The 23,314-nt window shown below is 33.4% G+C and overlaps 2 protein-coding genes across 2 annotated transcripts; one reads left to right on the forward strand and one right to left on the reverse strand.

Moving 5' to 3' along the window:
• Positions 1 to 2,320: 2,320 nt before the first annotated feature.
• Positions 2,321 to 6,674, reverse strand: LOC113398192 (immunoglobulin-binding protein 1). The gene is made up of 7 exons (XM_026636806.2): positions 6,462 to 6,674; positions 5,695 to 5,903; positions 5,438 to 5,552; positions 4,736 to 4,961; positions 4,147 to 4,300; positions 2,696 to 2,780; positions 2,321 to 2,547 (listed from the first exon to the last, which is right to left on the reverse strand). The coding sequence occupies exons 1-7, from the start codon at positions 6,585 to 6,587 to the stop codon at positions 2,437 to 2,439; spliced, it is 1,026 nt and encodes a 341-aa protein (XP_026492591.2). The 5' UTR covers positions 6,588 to 6,674; the 3' UTR covers positions 2,321 to 2,436.
• A 1,381-nt stretch (positions 6,675 to 8,055) lies between these two features.
• On the forward strand, positions 8,056 to 22,208 carry LOC113398189 (carboxypeptidase N subunit 2-like). The gene is made up of 3 exons (XM_026636799.2): positions 8,056 to 8,111; positions 17,042 to 17,477; positions 19,515 to 22,208. The coding sequence occupies exons 2-3, from the start codon at positions 17,095 to 17,097 to the stop codon at positions 21,370 to 21,372; spliced, it is 2,241 nt and encodes a 746-aa protein (XP_026492584.2). The 5' UTR covers positions 8,056 to 8,111; positions 17,042 to 17,094; the 3' UTR covers positions 21,373 to 22,208.
• The last annotated feature ends 1,106 nt before the right edge of the window (positions 22,209 to 23,314 follow it).

Raw genomic sequence — 23,314 nt, forward strand, 5'->3', positions numbered from 1 at the left:
ATTATCAGTTAAAGATAATTATCTAACGTTTTACGATAGACTATTATTAATGATGTCCTGGCTGATTTCAGTCACGACGGTCAATCTTAAGAAAGACTAGCCAACTAGGTAGGTAGGACATACTAGAGTGCATAGATGCACTCTCTATTCCCTCTCATAATCCGATGGGACGGTGAAATTGATACGTCAGGAAGGAGTTCGGGCGCCGGGCCAACGATTTTACTTGCTTTCCGAGACACGGGAGTGTTGACACTATCAACTTCCAGGCTCCGGCCGGTACTGAGAATTATTTGACAGAAAAATCAAATCACTTTTTATCAGCCCGATCTATGATTAGCACCCAGAACCTCGGGATCTATCAGATGCCTTTTATTAAGCCACTAGTGCAACGAGATAGACTATTATTATATTAACATTAACTAGCTGGAGTGATAAAATCCACAATAATATAATTTTAAACTCAGTCTCAATAACCCTTCGATCTACATACAGAGCACTCACTCGCAGACATTTAATATTTCCAAATGTAAAAATAATTTTTCGTTATAATAGCCACTGTAAATTCCAGAAAAGTATTTAAAACTCTCTTTATATAGGTTATGTCTGTAACTTCTACTAAAAACATCTTAAACTATATTTATTTTTAGAAGAGATTATTGCACAAAATATTTTTTTACACATTTATGTCACTTCAATACCTTATAATCTACCGAAAAATAATGCGTTAAAATGTATATAAGCAGTTTGTTACGGTTCATTCCTGGTGGACTGTTTAAATAAGTAATTAAATTTAATTATTACCAAGTTATACTTGAACTTTCTTTATATCAGTGGTCTTTGAAGCTTATTGAAACTCTTTCTTATTATATATATATAAAAAAAAAACATTTTTAGCGTAGAACTTGACGTAAACGCGTAATAACACACGTCCTATCGATAGCACTTTCGATTACCGCCGCGGGGGAGAAAGCTCGTCAAGTACGAATATTACAACATAACAATGTTCTTACGCATCAAAGTATATAATTTTAGGCATCATTTCATTTATTATTGCTTCATTCTTAAGTGGATTTTTTATGCAATGAATGATAAGATATTTTTTAGCTGATGATTAAATTTATAGACGATATTTCAGTATATTTTCAAACCTCAAATATAATAGAAACGCTGTAATTTCTTGACTTACATAACAATAGTTAGTTGGAAAACAAACGTCATTTATGGCTGATTTATTTTATGTTACTTTGTTTAAAGTAACAAAGTATTTTAATGTTATGTTACTTTAACCTTCGCCGCGAATCAAATTAAAAAAAACATCTCAAACCATTCAATAAGTTAGGTCGAGTCTGTTGTGCCAAAAAGCACTCGCGCATTTGCATTTATTTTATAGCAATACCCATTCTCTTACAACCGATATTCCAAAAGTTATAATTTCATTATAATTAATATGCAATTTTGAATATGATTACTATTTTACCTTAGAAAAGACCGTATTTGGTAAAGGTTTAAATACAAAATCTTTTCAGTAAGAAATTTTAGAACCTTTATTTATATTTGAATATTTATGTTGAAGACTAACTAAGGAAAAATAAATCAATGGAAAAACTTTTTGGTACTTTTTTAACATAACTAAAATTTTATTTCGAGATTTCAATCAATCCCGACGCCTCATCAAATACCTAATAGATAAAAGTCCTGCCTCGTTGATCTAGTGGCGAGATAAGGCTGCAGATCTCGAGGTCTTGGGGTCAAACCATAGTTCGTACCAATAAAAAGTTAAAAAAGTACCAATAAAAGGTTTTTCAGTCGAAAAATTCTTAGTATCAGCCCGAAGTTTGGAAGATAGAAATGTGCAAACTCCCTTATACATAAAAAAGTTTATCATGCGCCTGAACTCTTTCTGATTGTGTCGAATTTGCTGTTCCATCGGATTTTGAGAATTAGAGAATAGAGTGCATCTGTGTTTGCGCAGACTCGTACACCATAATATGTCGTACGTACTTGGTTGGCTTCAGTTTGGCCGCCGTGGCTAAAATAGTTCAGGACGAAATTATTAAGTTCACTTCTTATTTAGTTGCAAAACTTTAAAATTAATAATAGCATCACTTAATACAATTTAAAAATTAGTCTTGGGCGGGAATTATTTGTCGTACAACCTATAACATTGTCTGAATAAATCAACCATATAATGATATTATAGTAGTATTTTATGTCAAAAAATATTTAAAGAATAAGCGACGCCCACCGCCGTTGTCTCACAACAATAATAAAACAAATTATATGTTTATAATATATTTGACAGTCCAATAAAACTCGAACAAAACAACAACATTTTATTAGTAATAAGCTTATGTGACAGATTATATATTGTCAAATCCGAGACTTGTTAAACTCTGTGGTATCTGTGGTATCATTCATTGTCTGTATCAATTTGCATTAGCTTCTGTTGTATCTGTTTCCCCATCCTCTGCGGTGGTCATCTTTATATTCGTCCATGTTACGTTTTCTCTCTAACTCCTCTTCATCGTCGTCGTCAACCAAGTTTTCCTGTGGTAAAAATATATGACTTCAGAATTTACCAAATAATTCTTAATATTTACATAACGGGTGGTATGGTGGCACGACTTTATACCACCCAAATACGTTGTATTGCTTTTTTGGTTTTAATGGAGAACGAAAGTGAGATTATAATTACTTTTCTAATTTCTTCGGCGTCGTCTGCATCTGCGTCAGCATTCTGGATAGTTGCGTGCGGTATGTTGGTACCGGAACTTGGAAACCTTGTGTTGAATAAAAAAAAAAAAAATTATTAATTAAAAACGAGATACATAATTAAGCATTCTTAAAGTCAATATCATGATATCAACATACTCAGAATCAAATTATAATTAAAGTAAGACATGAAAGTAGTAATATAGTCTATTTATGTACATAAAAACTCATGCAAATATTACATTAATATACATTGCTGTTTCTATTATATATATGACCATCCCCTACTTCGCCAATCACTCACCTATCTACCCAGACGGGCTTCCACCAAGTAAATAATTGTACTAGTCACTTTTTTAAATTAACTAATTACATGTCTAGAATACATTTCATCATATCAAAACTATACAAGTAGGTAGTACTGACAGGTAATTTCAAAATATTTACTTAAATTTAAAACATTCATCAAATTACACAAATCAAAATATACAACTAAATGTATATATCCTGCGTGAAATAAAAATATATACTCCTAAGTTTTTTTTAATCTATATAATCTCGTGTAGAATAAAATACTGTTTCTAATCATGTTTTTTGTGAGAATTTATAAATATAAATGTATTATGTCGCAGTATCTCCGGGTATTTGTTATCTAAAGGCGGATCCTCACTGGGGACATTCGCTTGTATTGTAAAAGATACTTGTATTGTACAGATACGAGCATTACGTACGTGAGTTGGTTGAGAATCTAATAATGATACAATTTGTAACATTACATCAATAAGAGAGAAGAATCGACCATTGCAGTGCGTAACCTGTAATGATACAACTGACTCGACTGCGTGCTGCAAGTGAGGGACCGCCCTAAGCATCGAACACCTTGCCTTGAGTAAGTTGCATTGATTTTACGAAGTCTTAAACTTGTGGTGTTATCTAATAGAAAAGGATATAAAATGTATCCCTGCGGAATACAATTTTTTATCGCAGACTCGGAAAAAACATCTAAGAGCAACAGCTTTCTCCTTTCAACATGGAGTCAATTATTATAGGAAAAATCTATTCACTCCCGAAAGCGTACTGCAACACGATTTTTTTTTTTTTAAACTTTACAAATATACTTAATTTGATTTGTATTTATTTTTGTCGTCTTTACTCTAAGTCGTCTCATGCACATTAGGACATCTTGTAAGCACGTGCGTCAGTCACTCACACTAATACAATCCGATAGTGATTTCACTTTGAGGTCCTCGTTAGTGAACAGATGTATACTGAATAGGTATTATAAATAAAATAAAAAAAAATATATAACGAATTTAACATTACAACAGATGAGAATATAAATAAAATCGATTTCGATTTTCAAATACCAGCAACACTTAAAACAATTGAATATACTTTTTTTTATTTGCTTTCAGATATGATAAAGCTACTCACACTCCATCCCGCACTCTCTTATCATAGAACTCCTCTATGGTAAGTGTGGGTAAGGAAGGGTACCCGGCACCGAACACCGCCTTCTGGACCGCGTCACGAGTTATGATCACCGGCTTCAAGGGAGGCGCCCGTTCTCTATGTGATGGTTTCGCTTCTAGAATTTTTCAGAACAAACAAATTGATTAAAATCCTTAATTGATATTCTTCATCTGAATTTATGACAAAATTATGATATCAAAGTATAATCAATACTTAATATGTTATTAATACTTAAGGGATACTTTAGAGTACCTATCAATAGGGTATTGAAATCTCATAAATAAAACATATATTTACATAATCTAAATAGCCTTGATTGATTAATTTATTTATAATAAAACACTAATAAAAATTTTGCATTACCAATGCACCATCAACCTTTAAGAACTAAGATGTTATGTTTCACTGACCCTTCAAACAAGAACATAATAATACCAAGTATTGCTGCTTGGTGGCAGAACATCTGATGAGTGGTTGGCACCTGCCTAGGGCGGTTTGCACAAAGCCCTACTACCAAGTAAATTATGCTAATATAGAATAATATATATACCTCCTGCATGTTTTGCCATGTATTCTAAGATGGGTCTCTCTTGTTCGATACTGCTTATTTCATCGAGGGCCTGGTTGACATAATTCAACAGTAATGTAGTGAAGTACTGCCTCTTTGTGTCATCATCAGCATTCGGGGAAGACATGGCTTTGGATAGAGTCACTAGTTTTTCTTTTAATTCCTTTACCTCCTTATACCTTTTTATTTTTGCCTCTCTTGTCATAACCTTCAATTATTTAATGATGTATTATTATTTTAAATTACAATGAGAATAAAATTAGCAAGCCAAAATAAAAAAAACACAATGATTTTATTGTCTATTTTAGATGAGGTAGTAGACAGCTCTCTAACAAGTTCATTGAAAAACCAATTTAAGAACATTCATATCTGACAATCAAAGAAAAGAAGTGAATGACCAAAATATTTTACATTGGTCATAGAAATTTTAGAAAAAATTAGGAAGATTTCATAGAATATACAATAATTTGCAACCCAAACACTCAGACTATGATGCTGCCTGGCAATTACATACATTAAAATAACATAATTTGATGTAACAATTATAAATAATATGATATAACAACAGCATAGACAGCATGTTTGTGAAGAAATTATAATACATAAAGAAAAAATAATAATGCCTCAATAAAATAAAATATATACAAAAATAATAAAGCCAATACGAGAATAAAATATTGTTACCATGCTAGCAATCTTGGCTTGTTCAGTCTGTGATCTGTTAGAAATTTCATTGTTTGTAGTCTGTGGCACCTCTACGTCTGTTACACCATAATCTTTGCACCTTTGTAAAAAATCTCTGTAAATGTATTTATTGAAATTATTTTTTTATTCCTTCCACTTTTGATTTTCTATTTGCATTATTTTATGAAGCTTTTCTGATCTCACTAAAATATTTTAAAATGCAAGTTAGGCAACTATATTTGTATACAGTAACATACTTAAAATATATATCTGCAACATTAATAACATCGTTCCGAGATTGGCTGCATAATTTTAAACTGAGAGTGCCAAGTAAGGCTGGTAACAGTAGGTACTGTAATGTCTCCGTAGGCAACTCCTCTAGACTTTCATTTTTACTAAACATCCCTGATAGGGAGACTAAGTTAGTTGCTTTTTCAAACTTTTTGATTGCTGATTTTATACTCATCTGAAATGAATAACAAGAAATTTGTGGAAATGGTACTTTTATACATCATAAATCTATTCATATTTGATTTAGTTTGTAAATTATTGCAATTTAAACAACATATTATTGCTCTGAATAAAAAGTATGAATATTTTGCAGTATAATAGATTTATATGAGCTCTATTAGGAACACAAGCAGACATGCATAAAGTCTAGCAACTGGCAAATAATAATAAATTACTGGATGGAGTAATTCTCCTTCGTATTATTTTAAATTTACTTTAGGATCTGTAAGCAAAACTAACCAGACTTAATAAAAAAAATACATTTGTAATGATATTTTCAAACTAAATAAGAGTAAATTAAGGTATAAACAATACAAAGTACAAGATTATTGAATTTTATTCTGAATATTCTGGTTCGATACCGTAAGAAAAATTTTTTAAACAGCTATATTAACATTTGTAAGGAAAATAATCTATCTTACCTGATAATAATAAAAGTAGTCAAAGCTAGTTTTATGGTTTAGTAATATGAATAACATCGTGGGATCTCTTCTAAAACCAGAAATTTACTTACTTGCACCGGGTCGCTATTCGTAGCTTCGTTACCATTTTCTATCTTATCAAATATCTTCATGGCCTGATCGAATATTTCTTTCAGTGATTCTTCGTCTGTAGACGAATTAGCCACATTTTGAGACATCGTTATAAAAACTAATTTGATTCAAGTATGTTGCGAAATACTAATGAAAATAACTGATTTGTTTTTTTTCCAAGTTGACACTGACAATTTGACAAACATTCGTCATCCTTGTATTTGACTTATAGAACATTGCCATTTGCGAAAATATTTTACTCCATAAAACATAAAATTTATAAACAAGTGATAGAATGATTTGAATGTACTCATTTAGACATGTATAATGTATATATTACAATTTATAATAAGTTAAATATAACATCCTAACAGAAATCCCATTCAACACCCTATATGACAGTTGTATGATAATTGTTTTACGATTATACTACAGCTTTAAGATGATATCCGAAGAATCAATAAAAAGTAAAAATATAAAGTTATTTTGTTTCAATATTTAAAGATATGTACTTCTATTATTAAGAGAATAGCGCTTAAACAATTATATTATGTTGATATCCAGTTTACAGAACCTTAGGGCATACTAGGGCTGCTGTTGGCCTCAGCCACCTCACCGAATGTCTGGTCACCTTTATTAGTCTTTATGGTATGGTACTCTGTACCGTCATGCACAAGTCGCAATATTCTTACATTTTTTTTTTCTGTGTCAACTTCAACATCAACTTTCTCTTTCATCCCACCGATATGTATTATTTTTGAAAACTGGACGCTTCCAAGAAGATAAATTGAATAAAAGTACAGAAATTCACATTTTCGTCGCCACCGCACTCCAATAAAACGGGGAACCGTTGCGACGAGATACAGCTTTTATCACAAAACTAAGGTAAATCGTCATAATAATTTGCCTCTCTTTTCTGAATAGTTTTTGTAGCTTACCTATGATGAGGCTTATTATAATATTTTATTCGTAAAACGAGTGTATTATTATTTACTTTACGCCCATTAATTAAACTCATACATTTTAAAACTCGGCGCCTTTTTGAGTTATGTACTATATTTTACGTTAGCCGTATTTTGAAGTTTTTAAAAGGCGTTCAATTTAACAAGTTGCGTTCAAAATTATAAAAAAGCAAACACATCTGTATTGATTTATTTTCAGAAAAAGCTTTTTAAAGGCAAGAATAAATAAATATATTCCTATAGCCTAGTCCTAAAAAAATACATTCATTCAAGGCATTGAGGGCCCTGTCCTTGTCGATGTCGAGGTATTTCATAGTTCAAGAGAAGACGAAAATGATTATGCTTGAGCTCTTGTTCTAAATTAATGTGTATGGAAACTATACAATTCTACTATTATCTTAACTTTTCTTCTTCATTGTCCCCGTTATATAAACATGCAAGCTTATAGTTTAAGACCTAACTCTTTATCGATAATAAACAAATGTTACATCACTAAAGCATCATACATAACTTCAGTCCAGAGTCGTCGAGCAAGTGTAAGCTTATAGTTTAAGACCTAACTCCTTTATCGATAATAAACAAATGTTACATCACTAAAGCATCATACATAACTTCAGTCCAGAGTCGTCGAGCAAGTGTATTACACGTCATTGCGCAAATAACATATAGGTAAGTGAATAATTCATTTATTTTTGGTTCTAGTAAGTTCAGGTACTTGTGAATTCATTTGGATTTATTCTTCTATTCTCGGTCTTTAATAAATTTTATTTATCCTACGAATTGTGCGCAATAGCAACAATCATACGATTTCAAGCCAGAGGCGACCAAGAAAACATTTCAATCGGATACATGTATAATAACAAGTCAACTTTAATTGTATTAATTATTTTTCTAACTGCGCAGGATTAAATGATTAACGCCTGTCTCTTAACAATAAACGTTTTCTAGTAGTGTGACAGGTGTACTAATTTATTGATCTAAGTTTTTTTAATCACATGTTCGGATTTTATTTAGTATAGATGCAATTGCCACCTGTGTTCAAATTTATAAAGACTAAGTAAGTACACAAATAAGCAAGTAGTTTTATTTATAACGATAATTTTATAAATACGGAAGAAGGACGATTTGGATTTTATATACATACATATTGTATATTTGCTTTTTATAGGATAACAAGTTAAATATTTCAGTGTCTATTTAAATGAAATGATATTTTTTTAATAAAATCCTAATATATCGGCATGACGTTGATACGCATGGTATTGATTCGTAGCCAGATTGTTATAAATTAAACAAATTCAGACGATACATAACGCGCATTTGTATAATTATTTTTATTTCAATTAGCTTGGCGGACTCGCTTGATGGTAAGTGTTCACCCCTGCCCACATTGGAAACAAGGAATATTAATTATTCATCATATCACAAGGGACCACTCTACTCTACTCTGGGGTATTAAGATGTAACGTATCTTATGTCTGTAGTAAGTGTTACTACAAACTCATCCTTCAATACTAAGCATTGCTGTGTATCAGTATAAATACGATGAGTGGGTGGTACCTACTCAGATAGGCTAACGCAAAGCCCTACCGGCTACCATCAAGTAAAGTATTTTTTCGAATTGTTTGAGCTTTGAGACGGATTACACCAACACGATTATATTATTACTTTGAAGTTAATTAGTTCGCGATACTAAATATATTTTATATTATCAAAAGATAATTGTATTCAATTAAAATAAATTATTTACAAAACAAAGCCGAAACTTAACAAACATTAAAATCTTTCACCTCAAGTGCGATGCGTGATCTTAAATAAATTATAATCTTTTGACCTCTACTGCGATTAAAGCAGAACTGTAACATGACAAGGTGAGCGCTACGTGTAAAGCGGCTTGTCAGTTGTCACCATAAATATTGTGTACATGTTGGAACCAGCCTTACAAAGGTAATTCATAATACCTATGTGTAAATGTAAAACTATATATACCAAGCGCGGATAATTCAATCTCAACTAATGGTTTTGTTGCTTAACAGGAGTGTTTACTACCAAATCGGAAGGAACATTTCAAATATACTTATATATTTATTTTTTATTTGATTAACATTAACAACATATGTTTTATTTATTAGGTATAATATTATGGATGTTGGTTTAACTTTTTATTCATAGACCTCGATATCATTTGACCGACAACCGATAGAGTACATATAAATATTTTCTTAAGGTTTTAATATTATTTACTGGCGCGACATATATACAGAATATAATTCTATACCGTTTAACCAATAGCCATCACTATTTGTACAGGGACATGGGGTCAATTTCATTAACTTACAAAGGTTATGATACGTTGCTGATCCAAATTCGACAATTATTTACAAAAATAAACCTCGGCTTAATCGTAACGAATGGGAAATTGCATTTATTTATTATATTACAAGACAAGTCCGATTATATCGATCAAACTTCGAACTGCATCTGGATTGTTGTGTTAGTAGAATAGCATAACGACTAAACAACAACGATTATCGATCAATTCAATTACGATAAACTGTCAAGATTATAGAATGTGTCCCGACACAAGACAACTTTCGTCTTCCGGGTTTGCTAGTATTCTATCAATTTATATTTAAATTATGATAGTTTTGGGGCATTACAGCACTAATAACTCTAATATTTTAGTTTTCGTTTTTAGTGTATAATATAGGGGAACCAAATAAGCAAGAGAAAACTTGACTGATTAATATGTTAAACAAACTTTTTTGCTTATTATTTATTAATTACAAGCGGGTCGCCCCGGCTCCGCAAGGGTGCAATGATAATACTAAACATACTACAGATTTTTTATATACAACGTTCACAGTTTTTCAGTTAGTTCAGGGCCATATTGATCTCCATATATTAAATACACAATGTATTTAAGGTTAATGTAAATAAGCTAATGTATTTAGGCTTAATTGGATAAAGATTAATGCTGCATTGCTTAAAATAGTTTCGTAAATACGCCAGTAAAAAAGAAAAAGATAAAAATGGTTATTGTGGGTTATCCCTGAGAGATAGACATATACCATCGCGGACTTTGTTGTAGTCCTTTTTAATTTTTACAATACAGTAGTACATTATTTTGATCTATCTCGTAGGGTTCAGCCAGTGTTTGCAATGTAAGCGCAAAAAGAGTGAACAGGCAGCAGCGAGAAGCAACTTTATTTTATACTATGTAGTGATAATGGTCTTAATAGGTTTTTGTAAATTGGTAGATATACTTGAAGAATCTTTAATACCCTACTGCGAGGTAAAAAGTACACCCGGGCTCCCTCAAATTGAATATTGTTTTTGCCATATTGATTTCTATCTTTAACCAGTGGAATCTGTAATTTTTTTTTTAAGTCTGATTATATTTATGAGATTTTTGTCTAGAATATAATTTGTTTATGTGTTACTAATGCCTTTCTCGTTAATAAACATTTATGATGTATATTCAATAAATATATTTTTTGTATAATTGTTCAGTCGGTGTTAATTATTTAATTGTAATGGAATATAGAATTTTGATGATCATCTCGATTTCCTACAACGTCACGGCCGAATACATCGTATTTATTAGACACATTAATTAACGTCATGAATAACCCTCCGACGTACATATATAATTAATTTATCATTTTCATTATATTTTTTTCTGAATTCCTTACAAAAAACTTTGTGGGCAATTCTGATTCATTACGTTGTCAAATTCTCAATCAACATTTTTGGATTGCAAATTTAGTTTATCTTCTTGTTGTGTGTCAATATTAGTTGGTCATGACAATTATAACGTTATGTTCGTATATAATTAATATATATTTTTTAATAACCTTTGGATGAACCAAAGTAGTCGAAAATATTTAAACTTTAGTGAGGTTTTAAATGGTAATTATAAGATAAAACATGGCTAAAGGTACCTACAGTAAAAGCTTACTATGCTGTTACGTTGCGGGGTAGTGAATATAAAATTGCTCCAGGAATACGTTATCCGAATGAATGAATATGAATTAGATATATCCATTCGACTATGTGGACTCCCAACGTTTGTTTACGGAACCTTAGCCTGCATGAATGTGATTGATTAGTAATTATATAAATTCAATTTAGTAGCGGATTTATCTGGAAGCTATGCATGCTCGAGCCGAAAGAGATGCATTGAGGGACTAAATATATTTTTAATATGTCTGTAGCTACTGAGATAGCACGAACATGCTAAAATATTCAGTTAAAGGTATTTCTGACGTTTCATAGACGACTTATACTTATATTCTAAATAGGCGTTATTATACGTATTAACATACTTTAGTTCAAAATCAATTAAATTGTTTAATTATAAATATAAGGTACTTGCACCCGGGCTCTGACAATAATTTGATTCTATTACTCTCATATTTCGAAAAAACAATACCTACAACATCATTTTCTGAATCGATTCATGTGACGTGGAGCAATATAAAACTTTTATGATTCAGCGATTGAATCATGTTGGCAGTTAATCGTTACGATCATTGTTTTCCTTCCTCTTTTGTTTATAATAAGGTCATTTCAGTATGAATATTGCTACGGAACCTCACTAGCGGATTGCCTAACTAGAACTGAAGTTCATTTTTGAAGCTTATCTGTAAATATAGTGTACCTAATTACAGTATACATTAAGTTAAGCTATTATTCAGTAATATAATTTCCTTTAAATTTTGAGGTAAAATGTATCTTTTTTTTTATATTTTTTCCGTCGGGAAACATAAATACCGTTTTATTTCATTGGCGAGTTCCGCTTACAAAGATGAGTAAGCCAGTGTAATTGCAGGTACAACTGAAATAACTTTAATTGTGTAATTTACCGGCGAATTGACGGTTAAATTGCCTTCTTTGCATTACCAATGTCTATGGACGCTGATGATAATCTATGACAAGCTGTCCATTAGTATAGTATAGTAGAAAAATTAACGAGGACCATAAATGATTAAAATTTTGCAATACATCGCTCGCTGCACGATGCGGGGTTCCACTCACGTTATTGCACTATGGCTCCGCCGCCGTGGGTCAAAGCGTGTGTTACACAGTTTCATCATCATTATAATCAGCCCGCATTCGTCCACTGCTGAACATAGGCCTCTCCAAACGCACACCACTGTGGTCTTTCTTCGGCAACTCGCATCCAGCTCCTGCCAGCCGTCTTGCGCAAATCGTCACTCCACCGTGCCTGAGGACATCCGGTCTCCACTCTAGAACACGTTTTCCCCAACGGTTATCGGTTCTACGACAAATATTGCCGGCCCACTGCCACTTCAGCTTACTAATCCGGTGGGCTATGTCGATGACTTTGGTTCTCTGACGGATCACCTCATTTCTGATGCGATCCCTCAGAGATACCGAGCATAGCCTTTTCCATAGCACGCAGTATCCGCTCCGAAACCCGGCCTGTTCTGAGGGTTGGAATTCGTCGAATCTTCGCGCAAGACGGTTCGTGATCACTATTGAAAACAGCTTATAGACGTGGCTCATTAGGGATATGGGTCGATAGTTCTTCAGCAGGGTCTTGTCTCCCTTTTTGAAGAACAGGACGACCACACTCCTACTCCACGCCTCCGGAGTTCTCCCTTCGAAGAGGACAGAGTGATAAAGCTTCTGGAGCTCCCTCAGTACGGGTTTACCCCTGCTTTCAATAGCTCTGTTGTAACGCCGTCCTCTCCAGGGGCTTTTCCATTTTTAAGCTGTTTAAGAGCAATCTCGATTTCGCCAATACTGACTTCTGGCAGGTCTTCGGTGAAATGGCGTGTTAATGTAGCTCTAGGATCCTCATTTTCGGGATCGGGTCGAGATGCATGCGATGTCTATAACCGGCCGTAGAAGTCCTCTACTTCCGAAAGAACTGCCGGCTTGGAAGAAACGACTTCTCCACTTGCTGTGGTCAACTTCGTCAGGTGGCTCTTTCCAAGAGATTGTACGAACACCTTAGACCCCCGACTCTGCTCGATGGCTCTTTCAATCGTAAGAGTATTGGAGCACCGGAGGTCGTGTCGTACGCGCTTGCTGATCTCTGGGTTTAGTTGCCGTTTCTCTGACGAAGTGACAGGTGGGTTTTCACGTCGTTTCTTCATTAGCCCTAAAGTCTCTTCCGAAAGTTTGGACTTTCTGCCCTTACGCTGCTTGCTACAAAATCTCGTGCCTTCTTCCCTGAGAATTCTAAGTACATTTTCGAGGTTCTGGTTTACATCTGTTGTGGTCTTCACGGCAGCGAATCGATTCTCCAGGTTTGATTGGAACGTTTCATATCCCGCAATGGTTTGGAGCAGTGTTGGTCGGAGTGTAGACTTCGACTTGTGTGTTCGATACACTGGAGATTTCCACAACGTTGTCAGCTAGGGACTTATTAACCAGAAACCCAACGCCACCTTGGGATTGTTGGTCTCCCTCTCGGAAGTACATTAGGTGGCCCGATTCGAGGGTTACGGTGTCCTCTCCCTCTCTACGGACTTCACATAACCCTAATATGTGCCACCTAATTTTCCCAAGTTCCACCTCGAGTTGCGCTAGATGCGAGTCAAGCCGTAGCGTGCGTCCGTTGTACGTCTCCAGGGTCAGTCGGTTGTGCTGGCCTCCCGTAGCCCGGTGATTCTTAGCACCCCCGTCCCGTCGTTACCATCGTCGCCACCATGACGAGGCATAGCGGGACCGCCGGGAACTGGGGGCCGTGGCTTCCGTGTTTTGACCATTTGGAGGTATTGCCCATAATCGCCACGCTGGGCAGGCGGGTTGGCGATCGCAGGACGCAACTTCTCGCACCGGTGACGCTGCTGCACGTCACCGGCCTGTGGTATTTAGCTACGCCTATTTTTATTTTTTATTGTTATACCGCCATCAGTCGGTCGCCAGAACCTCGTTTGCTGGTCGGCAGGATGCACCACGGGCAGGTGAGGTTGGCTTGGGACGCTAAGGTGTAGTTTGCGTCCCCTTACATCCCTTAAATTATACAGTTTAACCCTTTTCAATAAATGGACAACTTTTCAATAAAGCTAATAAAAAACAAACAAACTCCAATATGAAAGAAATGAAGAAGCGTACCTATTGAAGTAGAAACGACACGAAGTCATATTAAATCTATTTAAATACATATATATGATACTTACATTGTGACAAATGGTGGTCACCTTAATGTATTTTTTATTTATCTACAAATTATAGTCTAGTCAACGTTTTATTGTACATTTACAATTAATATATTTGAAGGTCTCAAGTTCTTTGTTAAACAAATTGACAAACCTCGATGTGTAAATCGTCTACTTGTGAAATCTTCTCTTCATCTGATTTTTATAGATTTATTTTGTAATGTAATCGTTACAGTTTGAAATAAAATTTTCATTCAATTATCGTAATTATTATGTTTAATTGTATTTTTGTAGAGCGTGTAATAAAATTTTTATTACAAAAAATAAACAACTCATTTGATAGGATTTTAATGATCGATATAGGTATATAACAAATAACATCAAAAAACGAATTTCAATCTCCTATTTTTTTACTTTCTCGTTCCTTAACTAAACAGTCAACGAGCATGGTTAGTAAAAAATCCAATTGACCTAAATTCTACAGCGTAAAAAAAGCAACAATAAAATCACCCCTTGTTCAAGTTGACGAAAAAAGCTCATTCCTATGATCAATCCAAACCTGGTCGTCAATTTTAACCTTTCCTCTCAATGAATCTATATTCATCACTATTGATTGGTTAAACCGAAATGTAGTTTAAGAGATAGATTAGAGTAGATCAGACGGACACAGCAGAATACTGCAGTCAATGCCCAATATATTCATATATATTACTTGTAGTGGTGTAGTATACCTGGATTTTGTACCACCTGTGGTATAAAGTACCATTTTTGTATATATTTTAATGTTTACCTAACAAGAGCCTTTTCCAAGCTAGGACGATGTAATCAATTTATTGAATAAACAAGTGTGTGGCATGCGATATCCAATTATTTAGAGTGAAATAAACATGATATTGTACAAAGTAGGTTAGGTAAACAGAAAGAACATATTTTTGTACACGGTTTACGTATTTTTTATCGTATCGTACATATTTTTTGTCGTCGTCAACTCTACTAATCTACCAACATAGCGGAGTAGGTAGAACACGTGACATATTGAACGCTTCCTTTTCACCTGCTTATATTGTTCCCGAGAAACCTTGCATGTGTCAGAAAAATCATGACACAGTGTATCAACTAAAGCACCGTAGCAACGTGGTGAAATAAGCTCAAAATCTTTCTGTATAGGAGAGACATTTCGCCAAGCTGTGGGAAGTTTGCAGGATGATAATGTTCTATCGATCTAAATAATGTAATAGTAATGCACAATAAAAATTCATTGAACGTAATATATACATTTTATTATTATTCCTAAAGATTTTAGATTACAACGGTAGCAAGATCGTTATAATGAATGCGTGACCTAATCACAGTAAATGGCGCTTCTGGAAAATTCTGGCGGGAAACAGTCCGTGCCGGTCAGCAGGATGACGGCCATTACTGCGATTGTCCCGCCATTTTGTTGGATAACGCTTAATGTTATTGTGGTCGTTTTTATTCTACGTCTTCGTATTAGTATTTTGTATTGTGATATATGAGCGAGGTGGGTCCTGCAGTCATACGTTTTGGAATAATATAAACTAAAAAATAAAATGAACTCCAATATTACTTTCTATTCTAGAATAACTTTCGTACTTACAGTGTCGCGTTTTAATAATTCCTAAACTTTCGGAGTGTGACAGACTATTCCCCTTTCGTGACGTAAAAATAGGGCAAATAGTTCGTATTTATATATCATTAATTTACTAAATCACTAGCGAGTAACGAACATTTAAGCTTAGTAGATATAACTGTAAATATGACTAAAACATAAAATTATTTTTCTGTTACAAATATAATGATAACTTTTGTAATGACTATTTTTGAAATGATAATATAAAACCTTAAAAAATAAACCTTTAAATTTATCAGTTTTAACTTTGAACTGTTTAGGAATTTTCACAAAACTTACTAACTTGTCCTTTTTATCGTTTCTAGTACAGACTGTAGCCCATACAATAATAACAAACAGTGACGTGATTTGCCTTCACTACCTTCTGAAACTGTAAACATACCATAGTAAGTATATGGTGTTTACTTTTCAGATCAACGCGCACGACTGTGATTTTGTTTACGTGTATTTCTCGTCTTAGAAATAATCACGAAACAGAACAATATAATATAATATATCAACAATCAAACTATTGATGAAAATTACTGTGTTTTTGGCGTTAGTTTTTCTTGATGTTCATAAAGGATATATTAATATAATTGTATATGATTAAGATTAAGGAGAAGTTAATATTTATTACATTTCCAATGTCTATAGTAATATTTGGGTAAGTGATCTTCACCAACCGGTCACTAAGATCACTTATCCAAATATTGCTTTAAAATATTCTAAATACACAATTTTAATTTGATTTAATGTCAATATTTTTCTTTAAAAATAACTGTTGTAAATATTTAGCTGTTATCATGAATATGTTTTTGTTTCTTTTTCAGTTTCAACTAATATGGGCGCGACGGTAAATTGAAATCACGAGACATCATTGAAAATGGCGCGTACGACGGTTTACCTCATCTACCTGTTAGCCTTACCATTCAGTTATGGATACAACGGCGACAGCTTCGAGCTGGAATGCCCTGACGAATGCGATTGCCACTACTTTAGGATCAATTGGGTTACCGACTGTTCCGAGAGCAACTTGACTAGTATACCTTACGATGAGCTGAGCTTGAGCGTATACATCTTAGATCTAAACGGCAACAACATAACCAGTCTCCAGCGTTTTCCAAACGACATAAAGATGAGGAGATTGCAAATAGCTAACAATAGATTGACGAGAGTCGATAGAGACGCGTTCAAAGGGCTCGACTATTTGATAGACATTGACCTTTCTGGTAACAATATCAGCTACGTGGATCCAGAGGCATTTTTGTAAGTTTAATTTGCTGTTAATACATTCACAAACAATCATTTCGAAACGAAATTAAGAAAATCAATCGTAATTTGTTCAGCTTTTAGAAGTACTTCGTTAAGTTGTTTTATTAATTTATTACAACGTCAGATCAGGGGCGGCTCGCCCCGGGTTTTCGGGAAATTGGCTTGTTGTTACTCAATATTTCAGTTCTCAAATAACTAAAATATAATTATTATTGTACATGCAAAATGAAAAAAAAAATATATCCCGCTGAGTTTCTTTTGCCGGTTCTTCTCAGGTCCGAGGTGTTAAATTCCGAACCGGTGGTAGATTTTTGACTGTCACTAAGTAAGTGTAAACACTTCTATATTGAATAAAGATTTTTGTCTTTGACTTTGATTTCAGGTTTCCGTTGTAAAAAATAATAAAAATAATAAATTTACTTAATAATTTTTAATGCTTTTATGATTGGTATATATCATACTACTAAAAAGTTGTAAAATTGTAAGTCGAAATATTCTTGTCTTTGTTTAGTTACTGATTAGAAAATAAATTTAAACAAGGCTAATAAGAATAACTGAATAGTAATTATTATACAATGATATCTATTACATTGACTAATGCATTATTATTGCGTTTGTGGTGGGATTGCATACGCTAATAGCCAAAATCTATTTTACTCGTAACCATAGCGACTCCATTGAGAGCAAATTTGTTTTCCCACGGAGCTTTATTAGCATTTAACTCTGACGGTTCTTACAATGACGACGAAATTGAATAAATTGCTTTGAACTTGTTACGCCGACAAGAAGCGACAATTGCGGCTTGTAAACGCCAATATTAGATAATAGTCCCGTAAAGAATGCAAATTCAATTACTCCTCGGATTATGCGCAGTCAAATTGATCTGGCACACGTACCTACTAAACAGCATTGTCGATACAAAACTATGTTTAACTATACATAGGTTAAAAAATGTAATTCTATAAAGTCCATTACGGTTATAACTTATAAAAATATGATCATAATTTGGTTTGAATTGGAGAAATCTTGAAAATTTTAACGTTTCGTTCGATAGACTTAAAGTTAATGCTAATTCTACAAACTAATGAAAATAACACAAAATTATGCCTATGAAGTAAATCATCACCCTTTGGAACTTTAAAGATCTTTGGGGTGTGTTTTTCAAAGTAGGAAAATCCTTAGAGTTGCTTCATTATATATTTACCAGAATTTTATGTATGTTATGTATGAAACCGCGGATATTTTTAACTTAGCCGATTCATAAATTCAAATCATTTGTTAAAAAAACTAATAAGTCATATTATTCAACACAAGATTATATAGATGCTAAAAAAACGTCCAGCTAATATTTGCTTTCTTTCTGGCAGGATATTTTATATTTGTACAGAAAAGAAAAGAATAACTAATGAGTTTCTTGCCGGTTCTTCTCGGTAAAATCTACATTCCGAACCGATAGTACTTTTAATACAATTCTATAAAATGACGATTCAAAAGTCTTTGTAAAAGTCTCCTTGAATGAAGTAATTTTGACTTTAACTTGAAATTATTAATAAATGGGTATTCAAAAATCATTTCCGTAATGTTCAAATTAGTAAAAATAAATGATCTTAGTCAAAAGTAAGTGCACAAACTTAGAAAGAACTAGCTACTCTTCCAGACCGAATATGTAATACATGACTTTTGTGAAACTTTAATCGTTTATGCAGCGCGCGCAGTGGAAGCTCTCCTAAGGAATCATTTTCACCCGTTTTTGCAACAACTTTCTAAGAGAATTAAAAAAATCGTAAAAACTACACAAACAAATCAATTTGAAAGCTTTTATACTTTGCTACACAGTATCCATCGGATGCATTTTACTGAAAGATTGTGAATGTTTATTAATATATTTTCAATCTGTATGTAACAGAAATTATTGCCACGTATTATAAGATACTGAAGAGTAATGTTTGGAAATAATAACCTAACTAACACAGGAAAATGAGAGCCTGCATCTTGATATGGTATTCATATTCCCCTTTTTATTGGTTGCAGGGATTCACATGGACTACTCAACGTGGAACTTCAAGACAACCCCCTAAATATGATTGAAGGACCATTCCTGATGTCTAGCACACTCCAATATTTGGATATAAGTAATTGCAATCTATCGATTATAAACTCCCAATTCTTCGACAATATCACATCTCTGACCACACTCGACCTGTCTAATAATCCCCTTATATCATTAGAAGGTGATGTCTTCAATGTTTTAACCAGTCTTGAAACATTAAAGATAAATGACTGTAAGCTCAATATTATTACTGGAAATCTATTCTCTTCCTTGATCAATTTGAAGAATTTAGAGATGGCAGGAAACGACCTGTCAAATATCAACTGGCCAGAAGTGTTAGGCACATTAACGAGGCTCGAATATCTTAATTTGAGAAAATCTGGCTTAACTTCCCTTTCTGAGGACACATTTTCAAATTGTACCAACCTCGTTACCCTTATTTTAGCTGAGAATGAATTACGAGACTTAGATGTCGCAGTAACATTGGGCAATAGTGTTAATCATTTAGAAGTACTAGATTTATCAAACTGTAAAATTAAAGGACCAATATCAGGTGACGCATTTGCCAATGCAACTAGAATGAAAAGTCTTTACTTATCTGGTAACCCACTCTTTGCACCGGATTTACAAGAAGCTTTAGCACCCCTGCCAAAACTGGAAAAACTTTTCTTAAGTAACTGCGGCCTTAGCAATTTACCAGATAATTTCAATGTTTTTGAAAATCTTCTCGAACTGGATATCTCGCATAATCCTCTTGTGAATGTATTTACGAGACTTTTGGCTCCTTTAGAAAAAATTGAATATCTTAATATGGGCTATAGTAATTTATCTTACATAGGACCAGAAACTTTTGCACATATGACGTCATTAAAGAAATTAGTGCTTTCTGGTAATGACCTCCTATCTTTAGAAGCCGGTCTGTTCGGAAATTTGACACAGTTAACAGCGTTAGAATTAGAATTTTGCGGCTTGAAACGCCCTATAAACGCAAATGCTTTCTTCAAGAACTTAACGTATACTGATTTAAGAGAAATAAAACTTGGTGGTAATCCACTTGTAATACCACCCACCGGACCGTTGTTCCCGAAACAGCTGTCACAGGTCACTGTCTTAGATTTAAGCAACTGCAACATCACATCTCTTAACCCAGATGCTTTTAAGAATACTGAGAATTTAACCGAACTCAATTTAGCCAGCAATCAAATAAAGGCAGAGGATGAAAGCTTATTGTTTTTGGAGACACTACGACATTTGGAAAAAATAAATTTGAGCAACAATAATTTAACAACTATTGATCCGCAATTATTCGTGAACAATCCTAAGCTTCACTCAATAAACCTCATCGGTAACCCATTCATTTGTGATTGTAAGATTGCTGAAATGTGGGATTGGGCGAATATGATAAAGGGCGATTTAGACGTTCTTATAGGAGCCAAGAGCGCCGAAAAGGACATTGTTGTTAAAGGAAACAAGAAAAAGAAATATTTATACTGTCACTACAATGAAGCGCAACTCAGGAATATGACTATTATTACTAATAAGACTGTACCGGGACGACGTCCATTTGTAAAGCCCAGAGAATGGACGTATGCTAATAGAACTTGGGCTAAATATGTAAGAGAATCGGGATGTGAACCAGTGGTCAAAATACTGAGACCAGTGGCGCTAATAGCTGATTTCTTTGACGAATCTCATGGAAGGAATATTTCTACCCCTGCCTTAATATTAGCTGTTATGGCCTTAGCTCTTGGTTTGGGTACTGTTATAATGACCTTGCGTTTATTTCAAAAGAGGCAAGTGTCGGAAATGGACACAGAAAATAATAGGAAGCAGAGATAGTAAACGGTCAAAGAGCATTCCACATTAATGCATAGTTCATAATTAGGATTATTTTTTAAGAAATATTGTATTTTTTTTAACTATTATCACTAATTTATATTTTGTAATAGGCACGTCAAAATAAATGTCTAAAGTCTCTCTAGAGTAATAAATAAGATGAGAGGCGATATTTAATGTATTTTTGGATGTAACTAGTCAAATGAATTAGAGACCATACAAGTATACCCGTAGCAAGCAGGGCTGGATTAAGGGGAAGGTATCCGGGGCTACACGCGAAAGAATAACAATTACCGACACCAAGAAGACGGTGAATAACTAACCTATAATCTTTTTTATTTTGCCATCCTGACGCTCCTAGCTGGAAACTAGGAAAAATATTGTATTGACATCGGTCAATAGAACGTGTGCCAATTTTCAAACGCCTTGAAGATTATAAGAGCCATATTGAAAGTTTCCGTTAAATAGATACAATGAGGTCAAACTAATAATGTTCAATAATATATATGTAGACGAAGTGAAATAACTACATAGTAATAGTAGTAGTATATTTCCTGTATCAACATAATATTATGTTTGGTAAGTTTTTTTTTTTATTAAAAACAAAAAATATTGTTAAAGTAAAATTAGTTTAGTGGGGTGATCAAAAATGAATGTTCAATATTTTTGGATAAATATTTTTTTAAGATTCCGCCAGTCCTTTGTTGCCCCAGAGCATATAGACCTCTAAATCCGGCCCTGAAAGCAATTTTGTTAGAGGCGACGATTCGATTATTTAAATATGCCTTTCAGTATTTCATGTTTAAACGATTCCTAAATAAAGGTGTTTAAAATATATTCAGGAGTATTTTTTTTGTTTCCAATACTAATTCCTTGAAAAGAAGCTTACCAACAATTTCCTGATAACCATTATACAACAATTCATTTGATAATTGAGATTAGGTTTAGTGGTGTATTTACTTATATATTTTACTGTTTTTGTCCTCGCCCGCCTGGGTACAACATACCGTCAACTTATCACTTAGGCCGCTGCCAAACAGCTATACTTATATCCTATTCCAATGGAAGTCGGAAAAAGATAAAACCTTAGATTTACGTATATCATGCGATTTGCTTATAACTCAGCTATATTGTGCACTACTAACAGTTTATGATTAACATATCTTTATTTATAAAACAAAAATTTTACACTTAACCACTTATTTCCACTTTAGTTTTACCTCCAAAATTCCGATAACAGTTTCGTCGAAGTTCAAAACGCCATTTTTCTGCAAATCATAATGAATATCATAGATTAATCAAGCTCTCGACCAATGATATCTCGTCAATTTGCTGTCAAATGTTGTTGATTTGGTTGTTTTCATCTTGTGGTTGGAATAGAGTATAGATTGCTGTGTTCCAGTGTGATGGATGAGCGAGTCTTTTTCAAAAAATATTTTTATTATTGTATTTTTTAAGTCTATAAGTGTTGAGAACGAACTCCGATGTACGGATAAATACAATAGGGTTTTTGTAACATCGTTCTTAATACAGTAGAACATAAAATAAAATGTATATTTAATTAAATTAATTTAAAAAAAAATTTACAGACACAACGGACAACATAAGATCTTAATTCCCACGGTTGGTAGCACATTGTAGAAAATAAATACGATAAAATACAGTAATGAATAAAACAATTAAATATTTAAAAAAAAAACATTTACTTTATTTATTTTACTAAGTGACGTGATATCACTTTTATAGCATTTTTGGGACAAACATTATTTTACGGAAAAGTTAAAGCATTTTAATGGGCTTTATAAACATTGAAATCACCTCGACCGAACCGCAACGGGATCAATGTGTGTGGTGTTAGTAGAATAAGAAAACGACTTAACACGATTTGTGCTAATTCAATTAATAATTGAACAGCACAATATATAATGATATTTAATAATTGAGT

The sequence above is a fragment of the Vanessa tameamea genome, chromosome 2, assembly GCF_037043105.1.
Source record: "Vanessa tameamea isolate UH-Manoa-2023 chromosome 2, ilVanTame1 primary haplotype, whole genome shotgun sequence".
In the NCBI taxonomy this organism is placed as follows: domain Eukaryota; kingdom Metazoa; phylum Arthropoda; class Insecta; order Lepidoptera; family Nymphalidae; genus Vanessa; species Vanessa tameamea.